Source organism: Choloepus didactylus, chromosome 6, assembly GCF_015220235.1.
Source record: "Choloepus didactylus isolate mChoDid1 chromosome 6, mChoDid1.pri, whole genome shotgun sequence".
In the NCBI taxonomy this organism is placed as follows: domain Eukaryota; kingdom Metazoa; phylum Chordata; class Mammalia; order Pilosa; family Megalonychidae; genus Choloepus; species Choloepus didactylus.
The window spans coordinates 1,048,892-1,070,719 of record NC_051312.1 but is presented as its reverse complement, the minus strand read 5'-3'; the positions used below and the strand labels follow the sequence as shown (position 1 = coordinate 1,070,719).

Sequence of the window (21,828 nt, the reverse complement as noted above, 5' to 3'; positions counted from 1 at the left end):
CACCTGTTGCTGGCCTTGAGGAAGCCGAAGGAGCCTAGAAATGCAGCCCTGCCCGATCAGGCCCCCGATGAGGACCCCAGGCCAGATTCCTGACCCACCAAAGCTGAGTTGACAAGTGTGTGCTGCTCCCAGCTGCTAGGTGTGGTCATTTGTCACAGGGTGCAGAAAATGACTCCACCTAGGAAGGCTCCCCCGTTTCAACTGGCCCGTGGTGAGAAACCCCCACGGTGGGTCATGCAGGGGCTCCCAGTTCCACGATTTGGACCCTTCCCGGAGTCAGGTCTTGATAAACATACTGTCAAGCCAACAGACCATGCGGAACATTCCAGAGAGGATGACTGCTGTGCAGCACACATCCTGCCGAACAACCAGATGACCAGGTCTTCTGGAGGCAACGCAGCCCAGCGGCTGCAGCTACGGACCCAGGTCCTGTTCCGGTGTCATCACAGCCGCTGTGGTGCCGCAGGCGAGTAGCTGTATCTTCTGAAAGCTCCAAGTCCTCATCTTTGAAACAGGGGTGCTTGGTCACACCGCCCATCACGGCGCAAACCAGGCTGCAAGACCCCCTGACGGCACAGCAGGCAGCCACAACCCGCGAGGGGGTCTGGCTCCGCACTGAACAAGGCCTGGCGAGTGCCTGGGGCAGGGCCCCACGACGGGCCCCAGGGTGGATCAAAGGAGCCGCTCTGACTCCCAGTGTAGGGGCCTCGCCTGAACCCCTCCTTGGCATCCCAAGAAACCAACTGGACAGCTTTAGTCACAGGGTGAGGCAACTTACCAAATGCTGGTCGTTGAGGAGATGTACCACGCGGGATGTCCAGTCGGCCATCGGGACGAGATCGGGGGACGTCCTGTACAGGCGCAGCAGGCACAGGGCAGCGCTCTGCTTCACGCTGTCCATGGTGTCCCTGAAAGACGGGCCAGTCACCTGGGGACACCACCCAGCACCGCACATGGCCCCCAGCACGCAAAGCCCCCAGACAAGTGCAAGTGACCACAAAGTGCAGAGCCGGGAAGGGCATCGGGGAGGCCACTCCCATCTCTCTGTGTGAGCACACACACCCCACCTGCTCAGGGGCCCCGCGCAGCACTGGGCAGACCTGGCCCACGAGGTGATGTGTCCCAACAGTGACAAACAACTGTCTGCACCGAAGAGCCACAACGCAGAGCCCACACTGAACCTGACTGGCAGGCAAGAGGCCTGGGGGCAAAGGCCTTCACTGTTAACTTCCTCAACTCCAAGAATCTTGTCCAATATCTTTCCCAAGTGCTGAACACAACTGCGGCTACGAAGGCAGCATACGTTCAACTGGTGTTCCTCATCAGTTGCTAGAACTACAGGGTGTTTATGATTCATTCACTGACACACACTCGGCACAGACATGCACCGGAGCTCTCTCTTGGCTCCGTGTGAGGAAGACAGGCAGGCGGCCCCACTGCCCACTGGCCCTCCTAGCAGCGTGGCTCTAGAAGGGGGCGGGGGCTCCAGCCGGCAGCAATAAAGAACAGTGAAGGGTGTCTTAGGAGCAGAACCTGAGATGTAGTCCTGGCCTCAGGACGCAGGGACTGAGGGTCTGTCACCCCTGGCGCTCGCCTCTGCACAAGGGTGCACGTGCAGTCCCTGCACCCTCAGAATCATATTGAGTGGTGCTGGGGGATTCCTGGATCGGTGGCCAGGGAAGCCCCACTGGTCCCGGGATTGGAGGTCCCTGGCACTCTGAGAGGCACCACGAGGCCAGGACAGAGTCACAGCTCCGGGTCACTGCAGACCCCTGGAGAAGGCAGAGGCGTCTGGAGGGTTTTGTTTGGTGTTTTTATTCCTACTTGAAACCAAACCAACGTGAGAAACCCCACATCTCCCCCGTTATTCCAAAGAGAAGTGAATTTGAGTAAAAGAGTCTCCTTCCAGGCGTGAGCTCCCTGGGGCCATGCAGTGGACACTGTGCTTCTCTCCGGCCCCTTCCCGCATGGGGTGGCCCCTCCCTCCTCGCAGGCACAGTTCCTGGGCCTGCCTGAGATGCCCACCCCCCTCCTTTCTGCTCAGGGCAGCCAGTTGGCTTCTAGGGCAGGCAACCAAACCCCCCGACTGACAAAGGTTTGTTAATCTACCCAGACTCCCCTGGGCACGTCAGCCCCCAATGAAATGCAGCAACACCTGGGTAAGAACATTCTGCTCCATGGAGAATCAGGTTGGAGCCACTGCGGAAGAGCCCTGCCTCCTTCCCCATGCTGTCACTCACTCTAAGGAACCAGTGCTTAGACTGTGCATAGTAACAATGTATCTCCCTTTTTGAGTATTAACTGCATCCCAGGGGCAAAGGACGCCACTGTCATGCTTCATCAGTCAGCCCCGGGCATCCCCTGAAACTTCACTCCCCTCTGGGTGGGTGGGTGTGGGAGCCCCTTCCCAAGTGCCTTGAAGACTGCACACAGCAGTTTGCATACCTAGCACAGTTAGGGTTTGACCTATTCTCCTTGTAAAATCAGGCCTCCGTGCTAAATGTAACCTATAACTACCTCCTCCCTGAGACTCCCTGAGATACTTTATCCACACGATAATCTATAATCCTCCCCTCCTCCCTGTTGACTACAATCACCACCTCCCTACATTGCATGACCCCCGCTCCCTGCCTTATGCTCTCATACCCTTGGAACGTCGAGCCCTTATAACCAGCTTATTCAGCCCAAGTGAGGACTATTTCCACGTTGAGCTTTGAACCCACCGCCATTCAGAGCAGCTCCTGAATCCATTCAGAGAAGCTCCTGAATGTAGAGCAGCGTGACTCGGCTTCCCACCCTGTAGCCCCCAAGATAAAAGCTCACATCTCAGAACGTGTCTGGTGCTTTCTTTAGTCCTTAGCTACAAAAGCCCACTGGGGCTGTGACAGCCCATTCTGAGTCCTCTGTCAGCTGGACTTCAAGGGCTGGTAACCGCTTTCCAGGCAGGACTCCCAGGAGCTGCGTGACCTGCCCATCACCTTGACTCCTGCAGGACAGAGCAGCTGCCTGCAGCTCCCACCACCCTCCTGAGGCCCTGCTCCTCCCACCGCACTCTCAACTGTCTTCTTCCGAAGAATTCTCTCCTTATCCTTCAGTTTCCAAAACTTCTTCCGCTGTGCCTTGCTGCTGGCCTATCTGTACCCATGCATCTGTGGGAGCAGTCCGTTCCTTCTTGCAGGGAGTTTCCTGCAACTATTTCCCGGCTCAACACTTTACTGGCTCATTTACTGGATTCTCCATTCCAAGGATTACCTGTCTGTTTTAAATTTCATTTACTCGACAACTATTTATGAAACACTTGATTCTGTATCAGGTGTGGCTCTAAATACTGGATATCAAGCAATAGTCAAAGCAGACTGAACTCTCTGGCCCCAGGAAGGCTGCACTCTGAGGGTGGAGCAGGGAGAGGAAGGGCACGTGAGGGGACATGGAGGAGGGTCAGGGAGGCCTCAGTGGGGACCTCCCTGTTGCCGTGTTCCCAGCAAGGCTCAGGGTACTGAGAGGCTACGGGGAAGAAAGCGCCCCAACCAGAGGCAGCAGCCAGCACCAGGCCCTCAGACGGCACCCCCTGGCCTTTTTCTAATCAATTTTAGTCCCCGAGCTCTCCACCCCTCCTCAAGTCACTCTGGCCACCTCGAGTCTGCCTTGCATCGTGGCAACTTTATTTTCAGGACAGCTGATTGATTAGATGGGCCACAGCCCCTTCTGGTCCTCCGCCTGCTCCCTTAGTGCTGTGATCTCCTTCTCACATGCCTGCTTCAGCAGCCCGCCCCTGAGCTGCCGGGGGGCTGAATGTCGGCAGCTCAGTCCTGGCCAAGCCCTGCCCAGGGCTCCATGACACACGGGCTGAGCCATGCCCTGGGGCAGAGGCTCCTGGGCACTGCAGGCGCTGGGCCGCTCTCCTGTCACACCCATGGGGCAGCCAAAGCTGCCCCGAGACACTGAGTCACAGCCCCGCAGGGAACCACTGGTCTGGACCTGGTGTCTGTGCCGACGAAGCAGGGCCGCACTTTCCGCAACACCCCCTGCTGCCACCCTCCAGGGCCTGGCAAGCTGGGAGTCGGCTGGATCCTGTTTGGTCTTACAGGTTATTCTGGGTCCCCCTTCTGTGTCCTGCCAGGGGCAACCTCCATATAGCCACAAGTGTGCCCCGTGGGTGGGCCAGGTCAGCCGTCCAGCTCAGCGGAGCACGCTGGCAGAAGACACCCTGTGGGCCTGCTGGCCCTCCTGGCACAGATGGCTCTGGGTTGTTCAGAAACCCTTTCCAGAGTATCCACTCCCCCACCTACTTGGTTCTCTCAAAAGTAGTGGACAGGGGATCATCCAGCATTCTCAGAAGCTTGGTTCTTTACCTTTGCTGTGTAAGTTTCTGGGGAAAGAACAAGTGCAAGGCCAGGCCACACCGCAGGGGAATGGGGTGTTTCTGCTGTGGCTTTGCGGGGTTGACCCATCCCCTGGGCGGTGGTGGGAGGTGCAGCTGCCTCAGGGGCCAGGCCGGCCTGAGTCTAAACACATTTCTTGATCCAGCGTCAGGCTCCCCATCATGCAAGGCGGGGAAATCCGTGCTATAAAGTCCTTAAATGGCTGCATGTCTGATCACAGGACGCGAGAGGGAGCCTACCCAGCAGGCTCCTGTGAGGTACCTACCCAGCAACAAGGATCTTGGGGATCTCGGCGGCGAAGGCCTCGGCCATCTCGCGGCTGCCCACATTGGCGATGCAGTGCAGCGCCAGCCCCATGAAGGTGGGGTTGCGGCTGGCCAGGTCGTTCTTGATGGCGTTGTTGATCAAGCGGATCAGCTCGCTGTTGGAGTTCACCAGCACGGAGATGAACAGGTAGCCCTACACTCCGAGGAAGACAAGACAGCAGCAGCGCACGTCACGGGGCATCGCTGTGGGGCCCTGGGTGCCCAGCGCACATCAATGTGCAGCCCCTGCTGAGTGTGACAGGGAAGCACTGCACAAGCCACGGCAGTCAGGCGCATCACCCCGCCCGGAGGCTGCGGGCACACGTGCGTCCATCCCAAGGCTGGGCCCCCGGACCTTCTCCCCACAGCCCTCTCGGAGGCCCCAGGCTGCCCGCTGGGTGTCCTGGATGTCCAATGTCCTCCAGGGAAGGGCCAGCCTTGCTGCCGTGCACCAAGACTCCCTGCGGGCTCCTGGAAGCCCAGCTGACTGGCCGTTCTCCCTGCTCTTGACTACCTTTCTCCAACTTCATCACCACCCCTGGGGCAAAATTCCTGGCCAGGTCACAGGGACTGCCCCGGCAGCTACTCCCAGTGGTGCAGGCCACGCCCCAAGGCCCCTGCCCCGACAGCGATTTTCTCCAGACTCGCCTGACCTCTGGGCCACCCAGGCTTCCCCTGCTGTCGGCTCCCCTCGTCCTCGAGACGGGCCCAGGCCTGGCACTGGCCGCACCTTGCTCGCACCCTCCCAGCCCGCAGCTGCTCTTCCAGCCCAGCCCGGCCCTCACGGGCACCTGCCCTTCCCACCATCCTCCTGCCCCTCACTGCCCACCCACGGCCCCTCACGAAAGCCCAGAGGTCTCTGTGGTGTGCATCATGGGGCACAGGCTGTGGCTGCAATTCTGTATTTATGGGGCTGCCAGGGGTCAGTCTCCTCTTTCAACCAGGCCAGGCCTTGTGAAATTCATCCTGTATAAATACCAATCCTTAACGAAATCCTTTTTTTTTTTTTAACCTTCTTTAAGTTAAAATTTCTGACAAAGAGGAATAAATGTTACTTTATAACAATGGGTGCAATACATAGAAATGTGACCGTAAGAGAATGGAGACACTGAAAACGCGAAGCCTGAGAAGGCACCGGAGCCTGAAAGCAGCCCTGGGCGTCTCTGGGAAGGCACTGGAAGCCAGGACTTTAAACCACAAGAATGGAGAGCCACGTCAAAGCCAGGAGGCCACACAACAGCAACTAGGGAACCGTGACAACACATCAACCCTGCGAGAGGCCCACACTTCCTTTCATTTTATCATATTACATAAAATTTACCATTTTAGCTATTTTCAAGTTTATAATTCAGTAGCATCAAATACATTTGCAATGTTGTACAATCACCGTCATGTATTTCCAAAACCTTTTCATCACCCCAAGCAAAGCCTGCACCCATTAAGCAGCAGCTCCCCACCCCCCTCCCCCACCCGCCCCGCCTTTTAATCGCATCTGCCCCTATGTATTTCTCTATTTTACAGTCCAAATACAAGCAGAGTCACATAGCATTTGCCCTTTCGGGTCTGGCGTATTTCACTCAGGACTGCGCTGTCAAGGTTCACCCACAAGGCAGCATGCACCAGAATTCCATTCCTTTTTTCGGCTGAGTATTCTCCCACTGTCTGGACATTTCGTTTCTCCATCACCTGTGGATGGACACGCGGGCCAATTCCGCCTGTTAGCTGTTGAATTACGCTGCCATGAACACTGGCACCAGGGGACCTGAGTCCCAGCGTCCGAGTCCTCGGGTATAAACCCAGGCGTGGAACTGCCCGGCCACTCAGCGAGTCTATACTTAACCTCTTGAGGAACCTCCAAACTGTTCCCCACAGCAACAGCCCATTTGAGGTTTCCACCAACAATGCACGAGGGTTCTGATTTCTCCTCATCCTCACCAATGCTTATTTTCCTTCTTTGTTGATTATAGCCGTTCTAGTGGGTGTGAACTGGTATCTCGTGGTTTTGATTTGCATTTCTCTAATGACTCATGACGTTGAGCACCTTTTCATGTGCTTGTTGGCCATTTGTGTATCCTCTTTAGAGAAATATCTATTCAAGTCCTTTGCCTTTTTTTTGGATGGGTTGTTTGCCATTTGTTGTTGAGTCGTAAATCTTTATTTTTTTGGATATTAAAAAGTCACCAAATATATGATTTCCAAATATTTTCTCCCATTCTGTAGGTTGTCTTTTCACTTTCTTAACAATGACCTTGGATACACAACAGTTTTTAATTTTGAAGAAGCCCAATATGTTTTATATTTTGTGCTTTGGTGTCAAATCTAAGAATCCACTGCTTAAGCCGAGGTCACAAAGCGTTCCCCTATGTTTTCTGGTAAGAGTTTTATAGTTTTCTCTCTTACACTTAGGTCGTTGATCCATTCTGAGTTAATTTTTGAATACAAGGAGAGGTTGGGGTGCAACCCATCCTCCTGCATGTGGCTGTGCAGTTGTCCCAGCATCATTAGTTGAAGAGACGCTTCTTCCCCACAGCGGACCCAGCACCACCGTGGAGACGAGTGGGCTGACTTCTGGGCTCTCGGTTCTTTCCTGCTGCCCAGTGTGTGCTCCTGCACCAGGACCATGCTCTCTGGGCGGCCACAGATCTGTGGTCGGTTAGGCGGGAGTCTGCCAACTCGGCTCCTCTTTTCCAGCACTGCTTTGGCTCTCCAGGTCCCTTGCAATTCCATATGGATTTGAGGATTGGCATTTCCATTTCCGCAAAAAAGGCTGTTAAAATTTGACAGGGATTGCACTAAATCTGTGTACCATTTTGGGAAGTACTGCCATCTAACAATATTAAGGCTTCTGATTCATGATCACGGGATGTCTTTCCATTTATTTAGGTCTTTTTTAATTTGTTTCAGCAATGTTTTGTAGTTTTCAATGTATTAGTCTTTCACCTCCTTGGTTAAATTTATTCATAGGTATTTTATTCTTTTCAATAATATTATAAATAGAATTATTTCCTTAGTTTCCTTTTCAGATGTTTCACTACTTGTGTAAAGAAACCTAACTGACTTCTGCACCTTCATCTTGTGTCCTGAAACTTTGCTGAATCTGTTTATTAGCTCTAGTAGCTTTCTTGTGAATTCTTTGGGATTTTCTCTATATAGGATCATGCCATCTGTAAATAGTGATAGCTTTACTTCTTCCTTTCCAATTGGGAAGCTTTTTATTTCTTTTTCTTGCCTAGTTGCTCTGGAAAGAAGTTCCAGCACAATGTAGAGTAATAGTGGTGGCAGTGGGCATCTCTGTCTTCTTCCCAGTCTTAGGGGGAAAGCTTTCAGTCTTTCACCACTGGTATCATGCTAGCAGTGGATTCTCCATATATACCCTTTATCGTATTGCGGAAGTTTCCTTCTAGTCCTAGTTTTCTGAGTATTTTTAAAATGAAAGGATGCTCAGTTTTGTCAAATGCCTTTTCTGCATCAATTGAGATGGTGATGTGCTTTTTATCCTTCATTCTATTAACATAGGGTATGTATTACATTGATTTTGTATGTAAAATATGAAACCTCTGCATTCCTGAGACACATCCCACTTGGTCACGGGGTGTAATCCTTTTAAATTACTGTTGGATTCGGTCTGCTAATATTTTGGTGAGGATTTCTGTGTCTATATTCATAAGGGATACTGATCTGTAAATTTCTTTTCTTGTGCTGTCTTTATCTGCCTTTGGTAACAGGATAATGCTGGCATCATAGAATGTGTTAGTGTGCTGGTTGGATGTATTATGTCCCCCCAAACGCCATGTTTTTTGATGCAATCTTGTGGGGGCAGATGTATTAGTGTTGATTACGTTGGAACCTATTGGTTCAGTGTTTCCATGGAGATGTGACTCCCTCAACCGTGGGTGAGACCTTTCATTGGATTATTTCCATGGAGGTGTTGCCCCACCCATTCAGAATGGATCTTTATTGGATCACTGGAGTACTTTAAAAAGAGCCACACACCCTCTCTCTCTAGCTAAGCCAGCTTGAAAGGTGAAATCACTGCCCTCCCCCCTACGTGGGATCAGACACCCAGGGGAGTGAATGAATCTCCCTGGCAACGTGGAATATGACTCCCGGGGAGGAATGTAGACCTGGCATCGTGGGATGGAGAACATCTTCTTGACCAAAAGGGGGAGGTGAAAGGAAATGAAATAAGCTTCAGTGGCAGAGAGATTCCAAAAGGAGCCGAGAGGTCACTCTGGTGGGCACTCTTAAGCACAATATAGACAACCCTTTTTAGGTTCTAAAGAATTGGGGTAGCTGGTGGTGGATACCTGAAACTATCAACTACAACCCAGAACCCATGAATCTTGAAGACGACTGTATAAAAATGTAGCTTATAAGGGGTGACAACAGGATTGGGGAAGCCATAAGGACCACACTCCCCTTTGTCTAGTTTATGGAAGGATGAGTAGAAAAATGGGAGAAGGAAACAAACAAACAAACAGATAAAGGCACCCAGTGTTCTTTTTTACTTTAATTGCTCTTTTTCACTTTAATTATTATTCTTGTTATTTTTGTGTGTGTGGTAATGAAGGTGTCAGGGATTGATTTTGGTGATGAATGTACAACTATGTAATGGTACTGTGAACAACTGAATGTACGATTTGTTTTGTATGACTGTGTGATGTGTGAATATATCTCAATGAAATGAATATTTAAAAAAAAAAAAAGCCACACAGGCCCAGACAGAGAGAGCAGCTGCAGCCACGAGGGACACTTTGAAGAACATACTGGAGCTGAAAGAGGAGCTGAAACGCAACCTAGGAGCAAGTAGACACCAGCCACGTGCCTTCCCAGCTAACAGAGGTTTTCCAGATGCCAATGGCTTTTCTCCAGTGAAGGTACCCGATTGTTGATGCCTTACCGCGGACAATTTATGGCCTTAAGACTGTAACTATGTAACCAAATAAACCCCCCTTATGAAGCCAATCCATGTCTGGTGTTTTGCATTCTGGCAGCATTAGCAAACCAGAACAGTTAGTAATCTCCGCCCCTCCATTTTTTGGAAGTGTTTATGAAGGAGTGGTGTTAAATCTTCTTTGAATGTTTGGTAAAAATCACCAGTAAAGCCATCTTGTCCTGGACTTTCCTCTGCTGGGAGGTTTTTAATTATTGATTCAATCTCTATACTTGTTATATACATTTGTTGAGATTTTCTACTCTTCTTGAGTCAGTTTAGGCAATTTGTGTGTTTAAAGGAATTTGTCCATTTCATCTAGGCCATCTAATTTGTTGGCACAGAGTTATTCATAGTATTTTCTCATAATCCTTTTAATTTCTGTAAAATCAGGAGTAATGTCCCTTTTGTTTCTGATTTTAGTTATTTGCATCTTCCTTTTTTGTCAGTCTAGCTAAAAATTTTCCAAATTTATTGACCTTTTCTAAGAAACAACTTTTGGCTTCATTGATTCCCTCTATTATGTTTCTATTCTCTTTTATCTCCACTGTAATCTTTATTATTTTCTTCCTTCTTCTAAGTTTGGGTTTAGTTTATTCTTCTGTATCTAGTTCCTCAAGGTGTGAATTTAAGTTATTGATTTGTGCTCTTCTTTTTAACGTGAGTATTTACAGCTGTAAGTTTCCTTCTGAGCGCTCTGCCTTTGCTCCACTCCACAGGTTTTGGTATGCTGTGTCTTTGTTTTCACTTGTCTTTAAGTATCTTCTAATTTCTCCTGTGATTTATTCTCTGACCCACTGGTTGTTATAGACTATGTTCTCTCATTTTCACATATTTCTTAATTCTCCAGTTTCCCTCCTGTTACTGATTTCTAGCTTTGTTCCACTGGGTCAGAGAAGATCTTTTGCTTGATTTCAATCTTTTGAAATTTATCTTGACTTGATTTGTGACCTAACATACAGCCCATCCTAGAGAACAACTCGTATGCACGTGAGAACATGTGTTCTGCTGCGGCTGGGTGGAGGGTTCCACACGTGTCCGTGAGACCTAAATCCTGTTAACAGTGTTGATCAAGGCCTCCGCTTCCTCACCGAGCTCCTGTCGGGGTGTTCCCCCCAGTACCGAGTGGGGTACTGACGTCTCCAGCTACTACTGCAGAACTGTCTATTTCTATCGGCATTCTGTCGATGCTCACTTCATACAGCTTGGGGCTCTGTTGGTGGGTGCATACATGTTTATAAGTGTTACACCTTCCCACTGTAGTGTACTTTTTATCAATATATAAAGCCCTTGTCTCTTGAAACCTTTTGTGATTTAGTCTATTTTGTCTGCAAGTAACATGGACAACCCCACTGTGTTCTGATTACCATTTATATGGAATATCTTTTCCATTGTTCTCCTTTCAACTTTTCTGTGTCCTTACAGCCAAAGTGAGTCTTGTAGACAACATACGCATGGATTCTGCTGTTTGTAATCCAATCTTCCAACCTCTGCCTTCCAACAGGAGAGGTTAATCTATTCGTATTTAATGAGATTGCTGACAAAGAAGAATTTACTTCTGCATTTAGCTACTTGCTTTTTGCCATGTCTTTCATGTTTTATGGTCCTCAGCTTTTCCATTCCTGCCCCTTTTTGTATTTAGTTGATTTTTTTGTAGTGTACCGTCCTGATTCCTTTCTTTTTTCCCTTTCTATATATTTTTAGTTACTTTCTCAGTGGTTACCTTGGGGATTACAATAGCATCTTAAACTCACAACAATCCAATATGAAAGACACTAACCTGTTTCCATAGTACACAAATCCTGTGCTCCTATGTATCTCCGTCCCTCCACCTTCATGTTATTGTCACAAATTACATCTTTATACATTTGTGCCATTAACCTAGATTTATAATTATTGTTTTATGCATTTGCCTTTTAAGTCACATAGGAAAAATAGGTAAGTATAATACTGGCTTTTATATTTACCTAAGATGTTACCTTTTTAGTATTCTTTATTTTTCCTATGGCTTCGAGTTAGAGTCTAGTGTCCTTTCATTTCAGCCTGAAGAAGTCCTTTTAGCTTTTCTTGTAGGGCAGGTCTACTGGTAATGACCTCCCTTGGCTTTTGTGTATTTGGAAATTCCCCCTTCATTCCTGAAGGATAGTTTTGCCAGTTACAGAATTCCTAGTTGACAGTACTTTGTTTTTTCTTTCAAAACTTAAAATATATAACTACACTACTGTCTGGCCTCCCTGGTCTCTGGGGAGAAATCAGCTGCTAATCTTGTTGAGGGTTCCTTACACATGACAAGTTGCTTCTCTCTTGCTACTTTCAAAATCCTTTATTTTTGGATTAAGACAATATGCCTGTGGTGTGCCTCAGCGTGGAACTCTAAGTTTATCCTTCTCGGAGTTACTTGGTTTGCGTTCTTAGATGTGTATATTCACGTTTTTCATCAGATTTGAGAAGTTTTTGGCCCTCATTTCTTCAAGTATTTTTCCTGGCCCTTTTGTTCACCTTCTGAATGCCTAGAATATGTATGTTGGTAGGTCTGAGGGTGTCCCACAGGTCCCTGAGGCACTGTGCATTTTTTTTTTTTTTTTTCTCCTCAGATGGAATAATTTCAATTGTCTTAATTTCCAATTTGCTTATCCTTTCTTTTGTCAGATATGCTGTTGAATCTCTCTGACTGAGGCTTTTATTTCAATTTTTGTACTTTTCAGCTCCAGAATTTGTTTGATTCCTTTTTATAATTTCTAACTCTTTATCGATAGTCTCATTTTACTCAGTCATTTTCCTAATTTCCTTTAGTTCTTTGTCCATGGTTTCCTTTAGCTCAGTGAACATATTTAAGACAAGTGATTTAATGTCTCTGACTAATTTCCTCATAAATTATTTTCTTCTGTGAATGGACCACTGTTTCTTCATGTATTTTGTAAGTTTTTTGTTGAGAACTGACGTTCTGAGTATCAGGCTGCAGTAACCCTGGAAAGCTAATTCTGCCACTCCTCAGGGAGTTCTGATTTTTGCTTGTTGAGGTCTGGAGCTATCTGTTTGTGACTTTTCCAAACTGTATTAGCTCCCAAACTGGGGAAGTGGGGAAAAAAGTTCCATCTCTTCAAACCTCTTCTGTGGCTGCTTCAGGCCCTGAGGATTGAAATAATGGCTGCCCTTGGTGGTGGCCCCAGCAACCAAAAGCAGCAATCAGCAATCAAGGCACACATCCCCGAGTTTTAGAAGACAAAGTTCTCACAGCCCAGCCGGGCACCAGCAAGCCGCCCCAGGAACACCAGCTGCAGTGCCCACTGGCACCTGCCACGAGGGTAAGGGAGGAAGGTGAGATGCAGCGAAACCCACGGCTCCAAGCCAGCCCTTCCCTGCACAGTGTGAGGGCTCAACTGGACTCGTGTTCCAGAAAAGTTCATTAGACAGTCCTGCCAGGTCAATGGTTGTTTTCGTGGAGGGACTGATTCCTGAGCTTCCTCCGCCACCATCTTCCCTCAATCCCACCCTTCCCATTTGAGGTGGACCTCATGGTACTCTATAAGGTGCCATAAGGTACCCATCACACCAAGTACTGAGCCTCATCTGCAAGGTACCTGTGCTGGTATGAAGCTGTTATGTACCCAGAAAAGGCCATGTTTTTTTTTTTTTAATCATTTTATTGAGATATATTCACATACCACGCAGTCATACAAAACAAATCGTACATTCGATTGTTCACAGTACCATTACATAGTTGTACATTCATCACCTAAATCAATCCCTGACACCTTCATTAGCACACACACAAAAATAACAAGAATAACAATTAGAGTGAAAAAGAGCAATTGAAGTAAAAAAGAACACTGGGTACCTTTGTCTGATTGTTTCCTTCCCCTATTTTTCTACTCATCCATCCATAAACTAGACAAAGTGGAGTATGGTCCTTATGGCTTTCCCAATCCCACTGTCACCCCTCATAAGCTACATTTTTATACAACTGTCTTCGAGATTCATGGGTTCTGGGTTGTAGTTTGATAGCTTCAGGTATCCACCACCAGCTACCCCAATTCTTTAGAACCTAAAAAGGGTTGTCTAAATTGTGCGTAAGAGTGCCCACCAGAGTGACCTCTCGGCTCCTTTTGGAATCTCTCTGCCACTGAAGCTTATTTCATTTCCTTTCACCTCCCCCTTTTGGTCAAGAAGATGTTCTCTATCCCACAATGCCAGGTCTACATTCCTCCCCGGGAGTCATATTCCACGTTGCCAGGGAGATTCACTCCCCTGGGTGGAGGGCAGTGATTTCACCTTTCAAGTTGGCTTAGCCAGAGAGAGACGGCCACATCTGAGCAACAAAGAGGCATTCGGGAGGAGGCTCTTAGGCACCACCATAAGGAGGCCTAGCCTCTCCTTTACAGCAACCGTCTTCCCAAGGGTAAAACCTATGGTAGAGAGCTCAACCCATCAAACCACCAGTCCCCTATATCTGTGGTCATGTTAGCAACCATTGAGGTGGGGTAGACCAATACCCCTGCATTCTCCACAGGCTCCTCAAGGGGGCACTACATCTTTTTTTCCTTGTTTTTCTTTTTCTTTTTTTTTTTAACTTTCCCTTCTTTTTTAAATCAACTGTATGGAAAAAAAGTTAAAAAGAAAACAAACATACAATAAAAGAACATTTCAAAGAGACCATAACAAGGGAGTAAGAAAAAGACAACTAACCTAAGATAACTGCTTAACTTCCAACATGTTCCTACTTTACCCCAAGAAAGTTACATAATATAGCAACATTTCTGTGAACTTGTTCCTACTATATCCATCAGAAATTAACAGACCATAGTCATTCCTGGGCATCCCCAGAACGTTAAATAGCTTATCTGTTCTTCTTGGATTATTGTTCCCCCTTCCTTAATTGCTCTCTATTGCTAGTTCCCCTACATTCTACATTATAAACCATTTGTTTTACATTTTTCAAAGTTCACATTAGTGGTAGCATATAATATTTCTCTTTTTGTGCCTGGCTTATTTCGCTCAGCATTATGTCTTCAAGGTTCATCCATGTTGTCATATGTTTCACGAGATCGTTCCTTCTTACTGCCGCATAGTATTCCATCGTGTGTATATACCACATTTTATTTATCCACTCATCTGTTGAAGGACATTTGGGTTGTTTCCATCTCTTGGCAATTGTGAATAATGCTGCTATGAACATTGGCGTGCAGATATCTGTTCGTGTCACTGCTTTCCCATCTTCCGGGTATATACCGAGAAGTGCAATCGCTGGATCGAAGGATAACTCTATATCTAGTTTTCTAAGGAACTGCCAGACTGACTTCCAGAGTGGCTGAACCATTATACAGTCCCACCAACAATGAATAAGAGTTCCAATTTCTCCACATCCCCTCCAGCATTTGTAGTTTCCTGTTTGTTTAACGGCAGCCATTCTAATCGGTGTTAGATGGTATCTCATTGTGGTCTTAATTTGCATCTCTCTAATAGCTAGTGAAGCTGAAAATTTTTTCATGTCTTTCTTGGCCATCTGTATTTCCTCTTCAGAGAACTGTCTTTTCATATCTTTTGCCCATTTTATAATTGGGCTGTCTGTACTATTGTCATTGAGTTGTAGGATTTCTTTATATATGCAAGATATCAGTCTTTTGTCAGATACATGGTTTCCAAAAATTTTTTCCCATTGAGTTGGCTGCCTCTTTACCTTTTGGAGAAATTCCTTTGAGGTGCAGAAACTTCTAAGCTTGAGGAGTTCCCATTTATCTATTTTCTCTTTTGTTGCTTGTGCTTTGGGTGTTAAGTCTAGGAAGTGGCCGCCTAATACAAGGTCTTGAAGATGTTTTCCTACATTATCTTCTAGGAGTTTTATGGTACTTTCTTTATATTGAGATCTTTGGTCCATTTTGAGTTAATTTTTGTGTAGGGGGTGAGGTGGGGGTCCTCTTTCATTCTTTTGGATATGGATATCCAACTCTCCCAGCCCCATTTGTTGAAAAGACCATTATGACTCAGTTCAGTGACTTTGGGGGCCTTATCAAAGATCAGTCGGCCATAGATCTGAGGGTCTATCTCTGAATTCTCAATTCGATTCCATTGATCTATATGTCTATCTTTGTGCCAGTACCATGCTGTTTTGGCAACTGTGGCTTTATAATAAGCTTCAAAGTCAGGGAGTGTAAGTCCTCCCACTTCGTTTTTCTTTTTTAGAGTGTCTTTAGCAATTCGAGGCATCTTCCCTTTCCAAATAAATTTGATAACTAGCTTTTCCAAGTCTGCAAAGTAGGTTGTTGGAATTCTGATTGGGATTGCATTGAATCTGTAGATGAGTTTGGGTAGAATTGACATCTTAATGACATTTAGTCTTCCTATCCATGAACATGGAATATTTTTCCATCTTTTAAGGTCCCCTTCTATTTCTTTTAGTAGAGTTATGTAGTTTTCTTTGTATAGGTCTTTCACATCTTTGGTTAAGTTTATTCCTAGGTACTTGATTTTTTTAGTTGCTATTGAAAATGGTATCTTTTTCTTGAGTGTCTCTTCAGTTTGTTCATTTCTAGCATATAGAAACATTACTGACTTATGTGCATTAATCTTGTATCCCGCTACTTTGCTAAATTTGTTTATTAGCTCTAGTAGCTGTATCGTCGATTTCTCAGGGTTTTCTAGATATAAGATCATATCATCTGCAAACAATGACAGTTTTACTTCTTCTTTTCCAATCTGGATGCCTTTTATTTCTTTGTCTTGCCGGATTGCCCTGGCTAGCACTTCCAGCACAATGTTGAATAACAGTGGTGACAGCGGGCATCCTCGTCTTGTTCCTGATCTTAGAGGGAAGGCTTTCAGTCTCTCACCATTGAGTACTATGCTGGCTGTGGGTTTTTCATATATGCTCTTTATCATGTTGAGGAAGTTTCCTTCAATTCCTACCTTTTGAAGTGTTTTTATCAAAAACGGATGTTGGATTTTGTCAAATGCTTTTTCAGCATCTATTGAGATGATCAATTGATTTTTCCCTTTTGACTTGTTAATGTGTTGTAATACATTGATTGATTTTCTTATGTTGAACCATCCCTGCATGCCTGGAATGAACCCCACTTGGTCATGGTATATGATTTTTTTTACTGTGTCTTTGGATTCGATTTGCAAGTATTTTGTTGAGGATTTTTGCATCTATATTCATTAGGGAGATTGGCCGGTAGTTTTCCTTTTTTGTAGCATCTTTGCCTGGTTTTGGTATTAGATTGATGTTAGCTTCATAAAATGAGTTAGGTAGTGTTCCATTTTCTTCAATGTTTTGAAAGAGTTTGAGTAAGATTGGTGTCAGTTCTTTCTGGAAAGTTTGGTAGAATTCCCCTGTGAAGCCATCTGGCCCTCGGCATTTATTTGTGGGAAGATTTTTGATGACTGATTGGATCTCTTTGCTTGTGATGGGTTGGTTGAGGTCTTCTATTTCTTCTCTGGTCAGTCTAGGTTGTTCATATGTTTCCAGGAAATTGTCCATTTCCTCTACATTATCCAGTTTGTTGGCATACAGTTGTTCATAGTATCCTCTTATAATTTTTTTAATTTCTTCAGGATCTGCAGTTATGTCACCTTTTTCATTCATTATTTTGTTTATATGGGTCTTCTCTCTTTTTGATTTTGTCAGTCTAGCTAGGGGCTTGTCAATCTTGTTGATCTTCTCAAAGAACCAACTTTTGGTGATATTTATCCTCTCTATTGTTTTTTTGTTCTCTATGTCATTTATTTCTGCTTTAATCCTTGTTATTTCTTTTCTTGTACTTGGTTTAGGATTGGTTTGCTGTTCATTTTCTAGCTTCTTCAGTTGATCCATTAGTTCTTTGATTTTGGCTCTTTCTTCCTTTTTAATACATGCGTTTAGTGCTATAAATTTCCCCCTTAGCACTGCTTTTGCTGCATCCCATAGGTTTTGGTATGTTGTGTTCTCATTTTCATTCATCTCTATATATTTAGCAATTTCTCTTGCTATTTCTTCGTTAACCCACTGATTGTTTAGGAATGTGTTGTTTAACCTCCAGGTATTTGTGAATTTTCTAAGTCTCTGATGGTTATTGACTTCTAATTGTATTCCATTGTGGTCAGAGAATGTGCTTTGAATAATTTCAATCTTTTTAAATTTATTGAGGCTTGTTTTATGTCCCAGCATATGATCTATTCTGGAGAAAGTTCCATGAGCACTAGAAAAGTATGTGTATCCTGGTGATTTGGGATGTAATGTCCTGTATATGTCTGTTAAATCTAATTCATTTATCAGATTGTTTAGGTTTTCAATTTCCTTATTGGTCTTCTGTCTGGTTGATCTATCTATAGGAGAGAGTGATGTGTTGAAGTCTCCCACAATTATTGTGGAAACATCAATTGCTTCCTTTAGTTTTGCCAGTGTTTCTCTCATGTATTTTGTGGCACCTTGATTGGGTGCATAGACATTTACGATTGTTATTTCTTCTTGTTGAATTGCCCCTTTTATTAGTATGTAGTGGCCTTCTTTGTCTCTCAAAACATCCCTGCATTTGAAGTCTATTTTATCTGAGATCAATATTGCTACACCTGCTTTCTTTTGGCTGTAGCTTGCATGAAATATTTTTTTCATCCTTTCACTTTCAGTTTCTTTGTGTCCCTGTGTCTAAGATGAGTCTCTTGTATGCAACATATTGATGGTTCATTTTTTTTTGATCCATTCTGCGAATCTATATCTTTTAATTGGGGAGTTTAATCCATTTACAATCAACGTTATAACCGTGAAGGCATTTCTTGAATCAGGCATCTTATCCTTTGGTTTATGTTTGTCATATTTTTCCCCTCTCTCTATTAATATCCTTTATTGTACCCATACCGAATCTCTTTAGTACTGAACCTTTCTCCAAGTCTCTCTGTCCTTTCTTTGTTTCTCTGTCTGTAGGGCTCCCTTTAGTATCTCCAGTAGGGCAGGTCTCTTGTTAGCAAATTCTCTCAGCATTTGTTTGTCTGTGAAAAATTTAAGCTCTCCCTCAAATTTGAAGGACAGCTTTGCTGGATAAAGTATTCTTGGCTGGAAATTTTTCTCACTCAGAATTTTAAATATATCGTGCCACTGCCTTCTCGCTTCCATGGTGGCTGCTGAGTAGTCACTACTTAGTCTTATGCTGTTTCCTTTGTATGTGGTGAATTGCTTTTCTCTTGCTGCTTTCAGAACTTGCTCCTTCTCTTCTGTGTTTGACAGTGTGATCAGAATATGTCTCGGAGTGGGTTTATTTGGATTTATTCTATTTGGAGTTTGCTGAGCATTTATGATTTGTGTATTTATGTTGTTTAGAAGATTTGGGAAGTTTTCCCCAACAATTTCTTTGAATACTCTTCCTAGACCTTTACCCTTTTCTTCCCCTTCTGGAACACCAATGAGTCTTATATTCGGACATTTCATATTATCTATCATATCCCTGAGGTCCATTTCGATTTTTTTCAATTTTTTTCCCCATTCTTTCTTTTATGCTTTCATTTTCCATTCTGTCATCTTCCAGGTCACTGATTCGTTGTTCAACTTCCTCTAGTCTTGTACTATGAGTGTCCAGAATCTTTTTAATTTGGTCAACAGTTTCTTTAATTTCCATAAGATCATCCATTTTTTTATTTAGTCTTGCAATGTCTTCTTTATGCTCTTCTAGGGTCTTCTTGATCTCCTTTGTATCCCGTACTATGGTCTCATTGTTCATCTTTAGTTCTTTGAGTAGCTGCTCTAGGTGCTGTGTCTCTTCTGATCTTTTGATTTGGGTGCTTGGGCTTGGGTTATCCATATCGTCTGGTTTTTTCATATGCTTTATAATTTCCTGTTGTTTTTGGCCTCTTGGCATTTGCTGAACTTGATAGGGTTCTTTTAGGATTTGTAGACCAATTGAAGTCCTTATCTCTAATTTATCAGATCTACAGCTTTGTGGAGTACACTTTCTCTAACTAACCAGCAGGTGGCGTCCACGAGCCACCTGTTCTCCACAAGCCAGTTCTCCCCTGCTTAGCCTTTTTGGTGAGTGGGGGAGTGAGTCTTGTGGGGTCCAATTGGTGTACCAAGCTTGCGTGTGTAGTTGGTGTTGCCTGCCCTGTATATGGGGCGTGTTTCTGGGCAGTCAGGGAGGGGGGGTGGCTCTAACAATCAAATCTCCCTGGTGATCCTAGAGTTTTAAAGCTGCTGCAATAGTCTAATCCTTCAGTTCAGTCCTGCCACAGTTTGTCTCTGCCACTGACCCACAAGTCCTTGGTATTGGCGTATGGCTCCTGAGACTTGCAAGTGGGCCCCTCTTCCAGGCCGTGCACCCCGGGTCCTCTGTTGAGGGATGACTGTGCTATGTCACAGGTGAGTGCCGTCTCCCCAGGGCAGTTCTGGGCTGCTGGGCTGTGTAGGGAGGCTCCCAGTCTGCTGAAATGATGGCTGTATGGGGCTTTGTTAATTCACACTGCTCCACCTTCCCAACTCTGGGACAATCAGCTGAGGTTGCAGGGAAGGCTAATGTCCACACCCAGTTTTGTGGTGTGTGCCTGTTATTTGAAGCGCTTCCGTCGCACTGGGTTGTCTGGGGCAGGTCTGGGCTATGGGGCTGGCGACGGGCAGGAGTGTTTCCTGTCCACCAGGATGATGGCTGTGAGCGGACACCCCCCTTTTCTTGGGAAGTTGTGGTATTTAGTGAATTTTCTCAGCCACTGGATTATTGCCTTTTGTCTCAGAGCTCTCTTAGTTCTGCTCTTGTCTTGACCTGCCCAAATTGCAAGTCTTTGAAGCTTTCTGTATTGGGCTTCTTAGAGTAATTGTTTTAGAAAAAGAAAAAAGGATTGAAAAAAAAGGACCCTCCTCAGAGATCTAATGGGTTATTGAAATGCTAAGAGACAAAGCAATTAGGGCCATCAAGGAAAGGTCCACAGGGCAGAGAGATCAGCTTTTCTTCGGGATTTGCATATGAGCCTCAGGGCCTGAGCTCTGCCCTTCCCCTTTCTATGTTCACCAGAACTCCAAAAATCCTCCGCTTTTATTTTGGAGTTTTTCGTGTTGTTTTTTTCTATGCCTGTCTCCTCTCTGCTGGGCTGGCTGCTCTCAGATTCTCTGGTGTCTGGTCACAGTCTATCTATGGTTGGAGTTTGGATCAGTAGAATGAGTTTCTGATAAGGGCTGCCACTGCAGTTCTCCCTTCTCCTTCCTGGAGCTGACAGCCCCTCCTCCCACGGGACTGAGCCTGGCAGGGAGGGGTGCGGGTCCCCAGGCCACAAAAACTTACAGATTTCGCTGATCTCAGCAGTTCCACGTTTTCATGAGTGTTGTATGAAGTATGCCCAAAGTCAGATTGCTCTGTGGTGTCCAGCCCACGCAGTTTCTGGCTTTCTACCTACTTCCCTGGAGGAGTAACTAAAACATACAGCTCACCAGTCCGCCATCTTGCCCCGCCCATGTTCTTTTAATCCATTCCTGTGGATACAGCTCTGTTGTGGGTGGGAACTTTTGATCAGGTTGTTTTGATTGAGATGTGACCCCCCCCCACACTCAAGGTGGGACTTAATCCTTTACTGGAGTCCTTTATGAAGATAAAAGGAAGAGAAACACCCAGAGAGTTTGGAAAGGAAAGCCCCAGCAATGTTAAAGGACCCAAAGAAGCTCAGAGAGAAGCCACTGGAACCTGAAGCTGAAGCCAGCGGAACCCGGGAGTGCAGGACCCGCAGGTGGCGGCGATGTGCCTGCCCATGTGGCAGAGGAGCCCGGATGTTCCGGTTTGCTAACGCTGCTGCTTTGCAAAACACCACAGATGGATTGGCTTTTATAAAGGGGGTTGATCTGGTTACACAGTTACAGTTTTAAGGCCAGGGTGTCCAAGGTAAGGCATCAACAATAGGGTACCTTCGCTGGAGAAAGGCCACTGGCATCCAGAAATCCTGTTAGCTGGGAAGGCCCGTGGCTGGCATCCGCTTGCTCCCAGGCTGCATTTCAAAATGGCGTTCTCCAAATGTTGTTCTTGGAGCGTTTTGTCCTCTCTTAGCTGAGGATCCTATTCAAAATGTCACTCTCAGTTGCTCGAGTCCCTCTGTCTGTGAACTCCATTATAGGGCCCCAGTGATCCAATCAACACCCACCCTGAATGGGCGGGGTCACACCTCCATGGAAATTATCTGATCAAACGTTTCACTCAGAGTTAATCGAGTCACATCTCCATGGAAATAATCAAAGGATTACAATCTAATTGACACTAATACTTCTGCC

At 45.7% G+C, this 21,828-nt stretch overlaps 1 protein-coding gene across 7 annotated transcripts in view; it reads right to left on the bottom strand.

Moving 5' to 3' along the window:
• Positions 1-21,828, bottom strand: part of AP2A2 (adaptor related protein complex 2 subunit alpha 2) — an 89,754-nt gene that overhangs the window by 31,769 nt on the left and 36,157 nt on the right. For all 7 annotated transcript variants that reach the window (XM_037838220.1, XM_037838224.1, XM_037838222.1 and 4 more), the window contains exons 4-5: positions 4,648-4,841; positions 779-908 (exon numbers count right to left, since the gene is read on the bottom strand). In XM_037838220.1, the coding sequence (XP_037694148.1) occupies positions 779-908; positions 4,648-4,841 (324 nt within the window). The remainder of the gene's footprint in view (positions 1-778; positions 909-4,647; positions 4,842-21,828) is intronic.